Source organism: Scyliorhinus torazame, chromosome 17 (genome assembly GCF_047496885.1).
Source record: "Scyliorhinus torazame isolate Kashiwa2021f chromosome 17, sScyTor2.1, whole genome shotgun sequence".
Lineage (NCBI taxonomy): Eukaryota > Metazoa > Chordata > Chondrichthyes > Carcharhiniformes > Scyliorhinidae > Scyliorhinus > Scyliorhinus torazame.
The window spans coordinates 162039580-162056137 of NC_092723.1; the positions used below are offsets into that span (position 1 = coordinate 162039580).

The 16558-nt window shown below is 44.2% G+C and overlaps 1 protein-coding gene and 1 long non-coding RNA gene across 2 annotated transcripts in view; one reads left to right on the plus strand and one right to left on the minus strand.

The window, feature by feature from the left end:
* LOC140394348 (uncharacterized) overlaps positions 1 to 16558 on the plus strand; it is a 155770-nt gene that overhangs the window by 40990 nt on the left and 98222 nt on the right. The gene's annotated exons all lie outside the window — the stretch shown is intronic.
* The window catches only part of tecpr1a (tectonin beta-propeller repeat containing 1a), a 106598-nt gene that overhangs the window by 10530 nt on the left and 79510 nt on the right, over positions 1 to 16558 (minus strand). Inside the window, exon 25 of the mRNA XM_072481548.1 lies at positions 607 to 726. Within this exon, the coding sequence (XP_072337649.1) occupies positions 607 to 726 (120 nt within the window). The remainder of the gene's footprint in view (positions 1 to 606; positions 727 to 16558) is intronic.

Sequence of the window (16558 nt, forward strand, 5' to 3'; positions counted from 1 at the left end):
TCAATGTACACACCTGACATTGTAAGTTGACTCGATTTGTTTGTCTGTAGCACCTGCAATTTACGCTCTGTAGGTCGAATTTAATTTGGTTCCTTTTCTAAAAATGGAACCGCAAACCATCTTTTTGATTTGTCTAAATATTTGGGAGTGGAGGGGTGGAAAAGAGATGCGCCGCATTGTATATGCATATACAATGGTCTTATGGGTGTGATTTACTGAATCACTGGCCCTGACTTCAGTTGAGAAATCAAGTGTACAATTTGGGGTTTGATGGTGGATCGCCAAATTGGGCAGGAGATTTTTTTTTAACTAATCTAACATGGAAAAGTAGATGAAAATTTTATGGTGAAAAATGGGCAAAGAAACTATTTAACGATCCTCATATTTAGTTTATAGGAAAAACTTATTTTATAGATCTCAGCTTCCTAAACTACTGGGGGAAAAAAAAAATTAAAATCAACACCCTGAAACTCTTGAGGCTTTGGGCTGGATAACAGAAACTTGTGCATTTAATTAAACATCACATTAAAAGGAAACTCCCGATTATTTATCATGATTATTTATAAGCATTACTACGCCCGTGACAATTATAATTTGTGAACTTACTCCGATGCCATAGTCCCAACTGCTGCCAATGGGCTCGCGTGGCTGGACACCCATTCGATGGCACACTGTCCCACAGCTCAAGCTGTGACTCCCCTGAACTTTATCGGCAATTATCCAAACCTGTGTCAGGGACAACAGTACATTTTTTGTTGGTTAGGCTAACCTGAATCAACACTCAAGTCAGCAGTGCTATCTCTTCAGTAATATAACAATGCCAACTTGCATTTATATTGTATCTTTATAGTAAAATATCCCAAGTTTTCACAGGAGTGATTAACAATAACAAGTAGATTCCAAGCTACAGAAGGAGACATTAGACTAGGTGACCAAATGCTTGGTCAGAAAGGAAGCAGTGTCTTAAATGAGGAGAGGGGGGTTTAGGGAGGGTATATTTTTAATTTTACAATGCGAATATACAAATGAATTAGGAGTTGGCCATTCGGCCCCTCGAGTCTTCTCTGCCATTCAATGAGATCATAACTGATCTGATTGTAATAACTCCACATTCCTGCCTAACCCCCTTAATCTTTCACCCTCTTGCTTATCAAGAACTTATCAAACTCTGCCTTGAAAATATTCAAAAACTCTGCATCCACTACCCATAAAGGAATACAGTTCCAAAGACTGTCCCAAGATAAATTGGAGAAGCTGTGACTGTTCTTCTTGGAGAGGAGAAGGCTAAGAGGGGATTTGATAGAGATGTTCAAAATCATGGGGGCTGGACAGAACAGACAGGGAGAAATTGTTCCCCTACAGATTTAAAACGATTTGCCAAATAAAGCAAATGTGATATGAGAAAAAGTTTTTTCACGAGTGTGATTCGAGTTTGGGATGCACTGCCTGGAAGCATGGTGGAAACAGGTTCCATTGAGGCATTCAAGAGGGCATTAGATGATTATTTGAATAGAAACAAAGTGCAGGAGAATGGGGATGAGAAAATATCATCCATGATTGAATGGCGGAGCAAACTCGATGGGCCGAGTGGCCTAATTCTGCTCCTATGTCTTATGGTCTTATGGGTACGGGAAAAGCAGGGGAATGGTACTAAGCCCTGATGCTCGTTTGGAGAGCAAGTGCAGACACGATGGGCCAAATGCCTCTTTCTGTGATTTCAGAGGGTAGTTATGAATCAATGAGAGGGTAGTTATGCATCAATGAGAGGGTAGTCATGAATCAATGAGAGGGTAGTCATGAATCAATGAGAGGGTAGTCATGAATCAATGAGAGGGTAGTCATGAATCAATGAGAGGGTAGTCATGAATCAATGAGAGGGTAGTCATGAATCAATGAGAGGGTAGTCATGAATCAATGAGAGGGTAGTCATGAATCAATGAGAGGGTAGTCATGAATCAATGAGAGGGTAGTCATGAATCAATGAGAGGGTAATCATGAATCAAATGAGAGGGTAGCCATGAATAAAATGAGAGGGTAGTTATGCATCAATGAGAGGGTAGTTATGCATCAATGAGAGGGTAGTTATGAATCAATGAGAGGGTAGTTATGAATCAATGAGAGGGTAGTCATGCATCAATGAGAGGGTAGTCATGCATCAATGAGAGGGTAGTTATGCATCAATGAGAGGGTAGTTATGCATCAATGAGAGGGTAGTTATGCATCAATGAGAGGGTAGTTATGCATCAATGAGAGGGTAGTTATGCATCAATGAGAGGGTAGTTATGCATCAATGAGAGGGTAGTTATGCATCAATGAGAGGGTAGTTATGCATCAATGAGAGGGTAGTTATGAATCAATGAGAGGGTAGTTATGCATCAATGAGAGGGTAGTTATGCATCAATGAGAGGGTAGTTATGCATCAATGAGAGGGTAGTTATGCATCAATGAGAGGGTAGTTATGAATCAATGAGAGGGTAGTTATGAATCAATGAGAGGGTAGTTATGCATCAATGAGAGGGTAGTTATGAATCAATGAGAGGGTAGTTATGAATCAATGAGAGGGTAGTTATGAATCAATGAGAGGGTAGCTCTGAATCAATGAGAGGGTAGCTCTGAATCAATGAAAGGATAGTTATGAATCAATGAGAGGGTAGTCATGAATCAATGAGAGGGTAGTTATGAATCAATGAGAGGGTAGTTATGAATCAATGAGAGGGTAGTCATGAATCAATGAGAGGGTAGTCATGAATCAATGAGAGGGTAGTCATGAATCAATGAGAGGGTAGCTATAAATCAATGAGAGGGTAGTTATGAATCAATGAGAGGGTAGTCATGAATCAATGAGAGGGTAGTCATGAATCAATGAGAGGGTAGTCATGAATCAATGAGAGGGTAGTCATGAATCAACGAGAGGGTAGTCATGAATCAACGAGAGGGTAGCTATGAATCAATGAGAGGGTAGCTCTGAATCAATGAAAGGGTAGTTATGAATCAATCACATTGCTGCGGGTCTAGAGTCAGACTAAGTTAGGATGGCACATCTCCTTTCTGAAGGACATTAGTGAACCAGATGCGTTTTTATAACAATCGATGGTAGTTTCATGGTCAACATTACTGAGATTAGTTTTTAATTCCAGTTTTATGAATTCAATTTAAATTCCACCAGATCCCGTGTAGCCAGAGTATTCGCCTGGGCCACTGGATTACTAATCCAGTGAAATTACCACCACACCACCCTCACCCCCGAAATATCAGGCATCTGATTGAAACCAAGAGTGGAGCAATTGAAGTCGGGGATGCCCAAGAGGCCAGATGTGCAGAGATTTGGAGGGTTGGAGGGCTGGAAAAGGTTAGAGAGAGATGAGGGAAGAGAAGGGAGTGGAACGAGGCCATTGAGGTACTTTAAAAAAAAACAAGGATGGGAATTTTAAAATTGAGGTGATGCCAGACTGGGAGCCAATGTGTGTTGCATCAACTGATAGTTCAGTACAATTCCATACATTTATTTTCACATTTATCTGTCAGCAGGTTGCGGATAGATGTTAAATGAGGCTCCATTCATTTATGCTCCAAATGCAGAATATAAATATTCATTAACATTGCAGGTTAATTCTATAGAACATCGCTGGCAGATTTAGAAAGACTCGACTGAACAGAATAGCACCAAACCACAGAGTAACACCTCAGCTCTCATTTATCAGCATCAAGCTATACATGTGAAAATCGAAACAATAATTATCTTCATAAACATACAGCCCAATTGTAATTCTAAGTGAATGAATGAGTTAAAATTGGACCTTATATAATCTTTAACCTAGCAATTAAAAACCCCTTTTCCATTACTTTCTGCAAACTGTATTTATCTTGTGAAGTCACTGTGCTTTTTACTGCCTTATCCTTGTACTTCTTTAACTTTCTTCCCTGTTATTTTTGGGTTGCATGATTGAGAGGGCATGGGGCCAGGAAAGGGGTCACTATCAATGCTGCTCTAGAATTACAAGAACGTTCTTGGTGCAGGTCAACATGACCCGTGATTTAATGTCCCTTCCAATCATTGGTTCCCTAAATGTCCAGATGAGATTCACAAGAGCGAGAGCTGTTTATTCTGGGACTTTATTCGCTGGAGAAGAGGAGGAAAAGCAGGAGGAGGAGGGAATCTGATAGAGGTTCTTTTAAGATTTTCACGGATATGAACAGTTTGTGTCTGTGAAATATCCTGCTGTAGGTAATTTGGTTTTGGTAAGGCAGTGTAAAATTGTGAAACAGATTGGTAGAAAACCATAACAGGTTTTGAAAAACGGACCAGAAGATCTCCCATTGGAAAAGGTGGCACAGAATGATTAGTTCTTGAATCATGGTAAGGCAACTGATGGGAAGTTCAAAATGATTGAGTAGATAGCCTAAAGGTCTTGACGCCAATACAGTTTCACTACGAGAACCCACTTCTTAACCCATGAGGAAATGCATCATCATCATAGTAATATTCTAAGCAACTGATTCCAATGACCCAGCAGTGTATTTCTTGATGTATAGAAAGAGAAAATAAGCTCAAATTATAAACATGGAACAATTACAAATTCTTTAAGTCCTTTCGGGAAGGAAACCTGCTCTTCTTACTCAGGCCTGAACATGTATGTAACTCCAGTCCACACCAGCATGCTTGACTCGCATTTGCCACCTAATTGGTCGTATACACCACAAACTTATGTGATGAATGTAGAAATTGTTACATATTATATTTCATATTTGTGGCAATAATGTTATTTAATAAACCCTGGTTTGAAATGCATGCAGGCAGTATGTCTGCTAAAGTTGTAATTAAGGAGTCATAAAAAGTAAGATTACGATTCATTCCAACTACTTATTTGGTTACTGATAAAGGACTAAAGGGATACTATTATGATTGCTGGAGATTCCCTGGAGAGTAGATAATTTATGAGGGGTTGTACTTAGTCCTAGCTAAGCAGGTCATGTGACATCTTAGTGGGATACAGATGATGTAATTAGTTTTGCAGTTTGGTATATGGTGTGGAATTCATTGGCTGTTCACGCCGGCAGGAATTTCGGACCCACCGACGGTGCATGGGTTTCCCGGCAACAAGGAGTGCAGTCAACAGGAAATACCATTGACAACGGTGGGACCAGAAAATCCTGCTGGCCGCCACTCTCCCCAAAACACGTGGCAGGTTGGTCAGTCAATCCCACCCACAATTTTAAGTTTTAAAAAAAATATATATATTTTTATTAAGGTTTTTCTCCCTGAGCAAGATATATACATGGCAAGATGGTATATTTACATAGCTTTATACACTGGCTCTTGGCCGCACGTACCGTTTCCCCCCACCCTCCATGCTATCTCCCGCTTGTCCATCCCCTCAAACAGTCTCTCGTTCCCCCCTCCCCCTCCCCGGGTTGCTGCTGCTGCTGATCGACCTTCTTCTAACGCTCCGCGAGATATTCTAGGAACGGTTGCCACCGCCTGTAAAACCCCTGTGCAGACCCTCTCAAAGCAAACTTGATTCCCTCCAATTTTATGAACCCCGCCATGTCGTTAATCCAGGCCTCCAGGCTAGGGGCCTTCACCTCCTTCCACAATAGCAAGACCCTTCGCTGGGCTACTAGGGACGCAAAGGCCAGAATTCCGGCCTCTTTCGCCTCCTGCACTCCCGGCTCATCCACAACTCCAAATATTGCTAGCCCCCAGCTTGGCTTGACCCGGTATTTCACCACCTGGGATATTACTCCCGCCACTCCTCTCCAGAACCCCTCCAATGCCAGGTATGACCAAAACATATGGGCATGGTTCGCCAGGCTCCCTGAACATCTTTCACATCTATCCTCTACCCCAAAGAACCTACTCAGCCTCGCCCTCATCAAATGCGCTCTGTGAACCACCTTAAATTGTATCAGACTGAGCCTGGCACACGAGGAGGAGGTATTAACCCTACCCAGGGCGTCGGCACATAGCCCTTCCTCAATCTCCTCCCCCAGCTCCTCCTCCTATTTACCTTTCAGTTCTTCTACTAGCGCTTCCCCCTCTTCTTTCATCTCTTGGTATATTTCCGACACCTTGCCCTCCCTGACCCATACCCCCGAGATCAGCCTATCTTGAACTTCTTGTGCCGGGAGCAACGGAAATTCCCTCACCTGTCGCCTCACAAAAGCCCTCACCTGCATATATCTAAATGCATTTCCCGGGGGTAACTCAAATTTCTCCTCCAGTGCCCCTAGGCTCGCAAATGTCCCGTCAATGAACAGGTCCCCCATTCTTCTTATCCCCGCCTGATGCCAGCCTTGGAACCCCCACGTCCATCTTCCCCGGGACAAACCGGTGGTTACCCCTGATCGGGGACCACACCGATGCTCCCATCGCACCCCTGTGTCTTCTCCACTGGCCCCAGATCTTTAGTGTTGCCGCCACCACCGGGCTTGTGGTGTATTTTGTCGGCGAGAGCGGCAGCGGTGCCGTTACCAACGCCCCCAGGCTCGTTCCTTTACAGGACGCCATCTCCATTCTCTTCCATGCCGCCCCCTCTCCCTCCATAACCCACTTATGGATCATCGCCACATTTGCTGCCCAGTAGAAACTCTCTAGGTTTGGCAAAGCCAACCCTCCTCGGTCCCTGTTGCGTTCCAAGAACCCTCTCCTAACCCTCGGGGTCTTATTTGCCTACACATACCCCATAATACTCCTACCTACTCTCTTGAAAAAGCCCTTGGTGATCACGATGGGGAGGCACTGAAGCACGAACAAAAACCTCGGAAGGACCACCATTTTGACCGACTGCACCCTACCCGCCAGCGGGAGCATGTCCCATCTTTTAAAATCCTCCTCCATTTGCTCCACCACCCTCGTCAAATTCAGTTTATGTAGGGCCCCCCCAACCTCTGGCTATCTGGATCCCAGATACCGAAAACTCCTCTCCGCCCTCCTCAGCGGTAGGTCCCCTATCCCTCTTTCTTGGTCCCCTGCCTGTAATACAAAAAGCTCACTCTTCTCTACATTAAGCTTGTAGCCCGAGAACTCTCCAAACTCCTTCAGAGTCTGCATGACCTCCACCATCCCCTCCATTGGGTCCGCCACGTATAGCAGCAGGTCATCCGCATATAGCGATACCCGATGCTCACTCTCCCCCACGGACTATCCCCCTCCATTTCTGAGACTCCCTAAGTGATATGGCCAAGGGTTCGATCGCCAATGCAAACAACAGGGGGGACAGGGGGCACCCCTGTCTCGTCCCTCGGTACAGCCGAATGTACTCAGACCTCCGCCGGTTTGTCACTACGCTCGCCACCGGGGCGCTGTAAAGGAGCTTAACCCATCTAATAAACCCTCCCCCGAACCCAAACCTGCGCAATACCTCCCAGAGGTACTCCCACTCTACTCGGTCAAAGGCTTTTTCCGCGTCCATAGCTGCCACTATCTCCGCCTCTCCCTCCTCCGATGTCATCGTTATCACGTTTAAGAGCCGCCGCACATTGGTATTTAACTGCCTGCCCTTTACGAATTCCGTTTGGTCCTCGTGAATCACCCCTGGGACACAGTCCTCAATCCTAGTGGCCAGTACCTTCGCCAATAGTTTAGCATCCACATTGAGGAGCGAAATCAGCCTGTACGATCCACATTGCAGTGGATCCTTGTCTCGCTTTAGAATCAGGGAGATTGTCGCCTCCGACATTGTCTGGGGCAGGGTTCCCTCCTCTCTTGCCTCGTTGAAGGTCCTCACTAGTAGCGGGGCCAGCAGGTCCACATATTTTCTATAGAATTCCACACAATTTTAAGTTGAACAACAGTTTTGTCAAATGCAGTTAGGTTGAGCAGAAGTGTACTGAATTTGCTCTTGAAAGGGTCTCTCTCTCTTCAAAAGTCTCTACACAGCTGTGCAAGTAATCTGTTAACTTTATTTATAAGTGCCGTTTGAACTGTATTGGGTTACTTAGTTGGAATTAGTAAGAGGTATGGATAGTAAGTTCAAGTTTTTCCTTTTATTTAAGAACTGTTGAACTGTTAATTGCAAACCTATTTGTTTGATGTTAATGTGCTTAATTCTATGTTTAAATTAAAATCTGTTTTAACATAAAAGATACCTATTGGTCAGAGATATCAATCCGAAGATAAAGTATCCTTCCCTCACAGTTTAAAACATTTTTAAGAAATTGTTTGAGGTTCATGTCCAGTATCCTAACAGTTATATCGGTTCACCTGCATGTGAATAACTAGGAATGGGCAGCAAATGTTAACCTTGCAAGTAATCTGTCCCCTTCTAAGCAACATGCAGCACCTAACCTATTCTGAGCACCTGGGGATGCTCCAAAATAGATGGATTGGCCATGCTAAATTGGATAAAAAAGAAGAATTGGCTACTCTAAATTTATTTTTTAAAAAAGGAAAAAAAACATGTAAAATATTCCAAACTGCTTCACAGGAGTGATTATCAAACAAAATATAACATAAGGAGATATTAGGCAGTCGAAAGCTTGGTCAAAAAGATTGGGTTTAAAGAAGCAGCTGCGAGGAGGAGAGGTGGAGAGGTTTTTACTTAAATTTTTTTTTAATATAATTTTTCCAATTGAGGGACAATTAGCATGGCCAATTCACCTACCCTGCACATATTTGGGTTGTGGGGGTCAGACCCACACAGACACGGAGAGAATGTGCAAACTCCACACGGACTGTGACCCAGCGCCAGGATCGAACCCAGATCCTCAGCGCCGTGAGGCAAGAGCGCTAAACACTGCGCAACCGTGCCGGCCTTGGAGAGGTTTTTTTAAAGGAGGAATGGTGAGGTTTTATAAGGAGAGTGGGACGGAGAGGTTTTTTAAGGCGAGAGGGATGGAGAGTTTTTTTTAATGAGAAATGGATGGAGAGGGTTTAAACAAAAAAAAATGTTGAGTACCCAATTATTTTTTTCCAATTAAGGGGCAATTTAGCGTGGCCAATCCACCTAACCTGCACATCTTTGGGTTGTGGGGGCGAGACCCACGCAGACATTGGGAGAATGTGCAAACTCCACACAGACAGTTACCCGGGACCGGGATTGAACCCAGGTCCTCAGCGCCTTAGGCAGCAGTATTAACCACTGTGCTGAGCTGGGATGGAGAGGTTCTTTAAAGGAGAGCGGGGTGGAGTGGTTTTTTTAAAGGAGAGAGGGATGGAGAGGTTTGTAAAGGAGATAGGGATGGAGAGGTTTTTAAAGGACAGAGGGATGGAGTGGCTTTTTAAAGGAGAGAGGGATGCAGAAGTTTTTTTTAAAGGAGAGAGGGATGGAGTGTCTTTTTAAAGGAGAGAGGGATGGAGAGGTTTTTAAAGTAGAGAGGGATGGAGTGGTTTTTTAAAGGAGAGAGGGATGGAGTGGTTTTTTAAAGGAGAGAGGGATGGAGTGTTTTTTTAAAGGAGAGAGGGATGGAGTGGTTTTTTAAGGAGAGGGGGATGGAGTGGTTTTATAAAGGATGGATGGAGTGTTTTTTTTTTAAGGAGCGAGGGATGGAGAGGTTTGTAAAGGAGAGAGGGATGGAGAAGTTTTTAAAGGAGAGAGGGATGGAGAGGTTTTTTTAAAGGAGAGGAATGGAGAGGTTTTTAAAGGAGAGAGGGATGGAGAGGTTTTTTTAGAGAGAGGGATGGAGTGTTTTTTTAAAGGAGAGGGATGGAGAGGTTTTTAAAGGAGAGAGGGATGGAGAGGTTTTTTAGAGAGGGATGGAGTGGTTTTTAAAGGAGAATGTGATGGAGAGGTTTTTAAAGGAGAGAGGGATGGAGTGTCTTTTTAAAGGAGAGAGGGATGGAGAGGTTTTTAAAGTAGAGAGGGATGGAGTGGTTTTTTTAAAGGAGAGAGGGATGGAGTGGTTTTTTAAAGAAGAGAGGGATGGAGTGTTTTTTTAAAGGAGAGGGGGATGGAGAGGGTTTTTTAGAGAGAGGGAGAGGGTTTTTAAAGAAGAGAGGGATGGAGAGGGTTTTAAAGGAGTGAGGCATGGAGAGGGTTTTAAAGGAGAGGGGGATGGAGAGGGTTTTTTAGAGAGAGGGAGAGGGTTTTTAAAGAAGAGAGGGATGGAGAGGGTTTTAAAGGAGTGAGGCATGGAGAGGTTTTTAAGGGAGAGAGGGATGGAGTGGTTTTTTAAAGGAGGGATGAAGAGGTTTTTAAAGGAGAGAGGGATGGAGAGGTATTTAAAGGAGAGAGGGATGGAGAGGGTTTTAAAGGAGAGAGGGATGGAGAGGGTTTTAAAGGAGAGAGGGATGGAGAGGGTTTTTAAAAGGGAGAGAGGGATGGAGAGGGGTTTTTTAGAGAGAGGGATGGAGAGGGTTTTAAAGGAGAGAGGGATGGAGAGGGTTTTTAAAAGGGAGAGAGGGATGGAGAGGGGTTTTTTAGAGAGAGGGATGGAGAAGGTTTTTAAAGGAGAGAGGGATGGAGAGGGTTTTAAAGGAGTGAGGGATGGAGAGGGTTTTAAAAGAGAGGGGAATGGAGTGGTTTTTAAAGGAGAGAGGGGTGGAGAGGGTTTTAAAGAGAGAGGGATGGAGAGGGTTTTAAAGGAGAGAAGGATGGAGAGGGTTTTTTAGAGAGAGGGATGGAGTGGTTTTTTAAAGGAGAGTGTGATGGAGAGGTTTTTAAAGGAGAGAGGGATGGAGTGTTTTTTTTAAAGGAGAGGATGATGGAGAGGTTTTTAAAGGAGAGAGGCACGGAGTGTTTTTTTAAAGGAGAGAGGGATGGAGTGTTTTTTTAAAGGAGAGAGGGATGGAGTGTTTTTTTAAAGGAGAGAGGGATGGAGAGGTTTTTAAAGGAGAGAGGGATGGAGAGGGTTTTAAAGGAGAGAGGGATGGAGAGGGTTTTTAAAGGAGAGGGGGATGGAGAGGGTTTTTTAGAGAGAGGGAGAGGGTTTTTAAAGAAGAGAGGGATGGAGAGGGTTTTAAAGGAGTGAGGGATGGAGAGGGTTTTAAAGGAGAGAGGGATGGAGTGTTTTTTTAAAGGAGAGAGCGATGGAGTGTTTTTTTAACGGAGAGAGGGATGGAGAGGTTTTTAAGGGAGAGAGGGATGGAGTGGTTTTTTAAAGGAGGGATGAAGAGGTTTTTAAAGGAGAGAGGGATGGAGAGGGTTTTTTAGAGAGAGGGAGAGGGTTTTTAAATAAGAGAGGGATGGAGAGGGTTTTAAAGGAGTGAGGGATGGAGAGGGTTTTAAAGGAGAGAGGGATGGAGTGTTTTTTTAAAGGAGAGTATGATGGAGAGGTTTTTAAGGGAGAGAGGGATGGAGAGGTTTTTAAAGGAGAGAGGGATGGAGTGTTTTTTTAACGTAGAGAGGGATGGAGAGGTTTTTAAGGGCGAGAGGGATGGAGAGGTTTTTTAAAGGAGAGAGGGATGGAGAGGGTTTTAAAGGAGAGAGGGATGGAGAGGTATTTAAAGGAGAGAGGGATGGAGAGGGTTTTAAAGGAGAGAGGGATGGAGAGGGTTTTAAAGGAGAGAGGGATGGAGAGGGTTTTTAAAAGGGAGAGAGGGATGGAGAGGGGTTTTTTAGAGAGAGGGATGGAGAGGGTTTTAAAGGAGAGAGGGATGGAGAGGGTTTTTAAAAGGGAGAGAGGGATGGAGAGGGGTTTTTTAGAGAGAGGGATGGAGAAGGTTTTTAAAGGAGAGAGGGATGGAGAGGGTTTTAAAGGAGTGAGGGATGGAGAGGGTTTGAAAGGAGAGGGGAATGGAGTGGTTTTTAAGGGAGAGAGGGATGGAGTGGTTTTTTAAAGGAGGGATGAAGAGGTTTTTAAAGGAGAGAGGGATGGAGAGGTATTTAAAGGAGAGAGGGATGGAGAGGGTTTTAAAGGAGAGAGGGATGGAGAGGGTTTTAAAGGAGAGAGGGATGGAGAGGGTTTTTAAAAGGGAGAGAGGGATGGAGAGGGGTTTTTTAGAGAGAGGGATGGAGAGGGTTTTAAAGGAGAGAGGGATGGAGAGGGTTTTTAAAAGGGAGAGAGGGATGGAGAGGGGTTTTTTAGAGAGAGGGATGGAGAAGGTTTTTAAAGGAGAGAGGGATGGAGAGGGTTTTAAAGGAGTGAGGGATGGAGAGGGTTTTAAAGGAGAGGGGAATGGAGTGGTTTTTAAAGGAGAGAGGGGTGGAGAGGGTTTTAAAGAGAGAGGGATGGAGAGGGTTTTAAAGGAGAGAAGGATGGAGAGGTTTTTAAAGGAGAGAGGGATGGAGTGTTTTTTTTAAAGGAGAGGATGATGGAGAGGTTTTTAAAGGAGAGAGGCACGGAGTGTTTTTTTAAAGGAGAGAGGGATGGAGTGTTTTTTTAAAGGAGAGAGGGATGGAGTGTTTTTTTAAAGGAGAGAGGGATGGAGAGGGTTTTAAAGAGAGACGGATGGAGAGGGTTTTAAAGGAGAGAAGGATGGAGCGGGTTTTTTAGAGAGAGGGATGGAGTGGTTTTTTAAAGGAGTGTGTGATGGAGAGGTTTTTAAAGGAGAGAGGGATGGAGTGTTTTTTTACAGGAGAGAGGGATGGGGTGTTTTTTTTTTTTAAAAGGAGAGAGGGATGGAGTGGTTTTTAAAGGAGAGTGGGATGGAGAGATTTTTTAAAGGAGAGAGGGATGGAGAGGGTTTTAAAGGAGAAAGGGATGGAGAGGTTTTTTTAAAGGAGAGAGGGATGGAGTGGTTTTTTTAAAGGAGAGAGGGATGGAGTAGGTTTTTAAAGAAGAGAGGGATGGAGTGTTTTTTTAAAGGAGAGGGGGATGGAGAGGGTTTTTTTAACGGAGAGAGGGATGGAGAGGTTTTTAAGGGAGAGAGGGATGGAGTGGTTTTTTAAAGGAGGGATGAAGAGGTTTTTAAAGGAGAGAGGGATGGAGAGGTATTTAAAGGAGAGAGGGATGGAGAGGGTTTTAAAGGAGAGAGGGATGGAGAGGGTTTTAAAGGAGAGAGGGATGGAGAGGGTTTTTAAAAGGGAGAGAGGGATGGAGAGGGGTTTTTTATAGAGAGGGATGGAGAGGGTTTTAAAGGAGAGAGGGATGGAGAGGGTTTTTAAAAGGGAGAGAGGGATGGAGAGGGGTTTTTTAGAGAGAGGGATGGAGAAGGTTTTTAAAGGAGAGAGGGATGGAGAGGGTTTTAAAGGAGAGGGGAATGGAGTGGTTTTTAAAGGAGAGAGGGGTGGAGAGGGTTTTAAAGAGAGAGCGATGGAGAGGGTTTTAAAGGAGAGAAGGATGGAGAGGGTTTTTTAGAGAGAGGGATGGAGTGGTTTTTTTAAAGGAGAGTGTGATGGAGAGGTTTTTAAAGGAGAGAGGGATGGAGTGTTTTTTTTAAAGGAGAGGATGATGGAGAGGTTTTTAAAGGAGAGAGGCACGGAGTGTTTTTTTAAAGGAGAGAGGGATGGAGTGTTTTTTTAAAGGAGAGAGGGATGGAGTGTTTTTTTAAAGGAGAGAGGGATGGAGAGGGTTTTAAAGGAGTGAGGGATGGAGAGGGTTTTAAAGGAGAGAGGGATGGAGTGTTTTTTTAAAGGAGAGAGCGATGGAGTGTTTTTTTAACGGAGAGAGGGATGGAGAGGTTTTTAAGGGAGAGAGGGATGGAGTGGTTTTTTAAAGGAGGGATGAAGAGGTTTTTAAAGGAGAGAGGGATGGAGAGGGTTTTTTAGAGAGAGGGAGAGGGTTTTTAAATAAGAGAGGGATGGAGAGGGTTTTAAAGGAGTGAGGGATGGAGAGGGTTTTAAAGGAGAGAGGGATGGAGTGTTTTTTTAAAGGAGAGTATGATGGAGAGGTTTTTAAGGGAGAGAGGGATGGAGAGGTTTTTAAAGGAGAGAGGGATGGAGTGTTTTTTTAACGGAGAGAGGGATGGAGAGGTTTTTAAGGGAGAGAGGGATGGAGAGGTTTTTTAAAGGAGAGAGGGATGGAGTGGATTTTTAAAGGAGAGAGGGATAGAGTGGTTTTTTAAAGGAGAGAGGGATGGAGAGGGTTTTATAGGAGAGAGGGATGGCGAGGCTTTTAAAGGAGAGAGGGATGGAGAGGTTTTTTAAAGGAGAGAGGGATAGAGTGTTTTTTTAAAGGAGAGGGGGATGGAGAGGGTTTTAAAGGAGAGAGGGATGGAGAGGTATTTAAAGGAGAGAGGGATGGAGATGTATTTAAAGGAGAGAGGGATGGAGAGGGTTTTAAAGGAGAGAGGGATGGAGAGGGTTTTAAAGGAGAGAGGGATGGAGAGGGTTTTAAAGGAGAGAGGGATGGAGAGGGTTTTAAAGGAGAGAGGGATGGAGAGGCTTTTAAAGGAGAGAGGGATGTAGAGGGTTTTAAAAGAGAGAGGGATGGAGAGGTATTTAAAGGAGAGAGGGATGGAGAGGGTTTTAAAGGAGAGAGGGATGGAGAGGGTTCTAAAGGAGGGATGGAGAGGGTTTTAAAGGAGAGGGGAATGGAGTGGTTTTTAAAGGAGAGAGGGGTGGAGAGGGTTTTAAAGAGAGACGGATGGAGAGGGTTTTAAAGGAGAGAAGGATGGAGCGGGTTTTTTAGAGAGAGGGATGGAGTGGTTTTTTAAAGGAGTGTGTGATGGAGAGGTTTTTAAAGGAGAGAGGGATGGAGTGTTTTTTTACAGGAGAGAGGGATGGGGTGTTTTTTTTTTTAAAAGGAGAGAGGGATGGAGAGTGGTTTTTAAAGGAGAGTGGGATGGAGAGATTTTTTAAAGGAGAGAGGGATGGAGAGGGTTTTAAAGGAGAAAGGGATGGAGAGGTTTTTTTTAAAGGAGAGAGGGATGGAGTGGTTTTTTTAAAGGAGAGAGGGATGGAGTGGGTTTTAAAGGAGAGAGGGATGGAGAGGTATTTAAAGGAGAGAGGGATGGAGAGGGTTTTAAAGGAGAGAAGGATGGAGAGGGTTTTAAAGGAGAGAGGGATGGAGAGGGCTTTAAAGGAGAGAGATGGAGAGGGCTTTAAAGGAGAGAGGGATTGAGAGGTTTTTAAAGGAGAGCGGGATGGAGAGGGGTTTAAAGGAGAGAGGGATGGAGAGGGTTTTAATGGAGTGAGGGATGGAGAGGGTTTTAAAGGAGAGAGGGATGGAGTGTTTTTTTAAAGGAGAGTATGATGGAGAGGTTTTTAAGGGAGAGAGGGATGGAGAGGTTTTTAAAGGAGAGAGGGATGGAGTGTTTTTTTAACGGAGAGAGGGATGGAGAGGTTTTTTAAAGGAGAGAGGGATGGAGTGGATTTTTAAAGGAGAGAGGGATAGAGTGGTTTTTTAAAGGAGAGAGGGATGGAGAGGGTTTTATAGGAGAGAGGGATGGCGAGGGTTTTAAAGGAGAGAGGGATGGAGAGGTTTTTTAAAGGAGAGAGGGATAGAGTGTTTTTTTAAAGGAGAGAGGGATGGAGAGGGTTTTAAAGGAGAGAGGGATGGAGAGGTATTTAAAGGAGAGAGGGATGGAGATGTATTTAAAGGAGTGAGGGATGGAGAGGGTTTTAAAGGAGAGAGGGATGGAGAGGGTTTTAAAGGAGAGAGGGATGGAGAGGGTTTTAAAGGAGAGAGGGATGGAGAGGGTTTTAAAGGAGAGAGGGATGGAGAGGGTTTTAAAGGAGAGAGGGATGGAGAGGCTTTTAAAGGAGAGAGGGATGTAGAGGGTTTTAAAGGAGAGAGAGATGGAGAGGTATTTAAAGGAGAGAGGGATGGAGAGGGTTTTAAAGGAGAGAGGGATGGAGAGGGTTCTAAAGGAGGGATGGAGAGGGTTTTAAAGGAGAGGGGGATGAAGTGGTTTTTAAAGGAGAGAGGGATGGAGAGGGTTTTAAAGAGAGAGGGATGGAGAGTGTTTTAAAGAGAGACGGATGGAGAGGGTTTTAAAGGAGAGAAGGATGGAGCGGGTTTTTTAGAGAGAGGGATGGAGTGGTTTTTTAAAGGAGTGTGTGATGGAGAGGTTTTTAAAGGAGAGAGGGATGGGGTGGTTTTTTTAAAAGGAGAGAGGGATGGAGTGGTTTTTAAAGGAGAGTGGGATGGAGAGATTTTTTCAAGGTGAGAGGGATGGAGTGGTTTTTTTTAAAGGAGAGAGGGATGGAGAGGGTTTTAAAGGAGAAAGGGATGGAGAGGTTTTTTTAAAGGAGAGAGGGATGGAGTGGTTTTTTTAAAGGAGAGAGGGATGGAGTGGGTTTTAAAGGAGAGAGGGATGGAGAGGTATTTAAATGAGAGAGGGATGGAGAGGGTTTTAAAGGAGACAGGGATGGAGAGGGTTTTAAAGGAGAGAGGGATGGAGAGGGTTTTTTACAGAGAGGGATGGAGAGGGTTTTAAAGGAGAGAGGGATGGAGAGGGCTTTAAAGGAGAGAGATGGAGAGGGCTTTAAAGGAGAGAGGGATTGAGAGGTTTTTAAAGGAGAGCGGGATGGAGAGGGGTTTAAGGGAGAGAGGGATGGAGAGGGTTTTAAAGGAGAGAGGGATGGAGAGGGTTTTAAAGGAGAGAGGGATGGAGAGGGTTTTAAAGGAGAGAGGGATGGAGAGGGTTTTAAAGGAGAGAGGGATGGAGAGGGTTTTAAAGGAGAGAGGGATGGAGTGTTTTTTTAACGGAGAGAGGGATGGAGAGGTTTTTTAAAGGAGAGAGGGATGGAGTGGATTTTTAAAGGAGAGAGGGATCGAGAGTGTTTTCGAGGAAAGA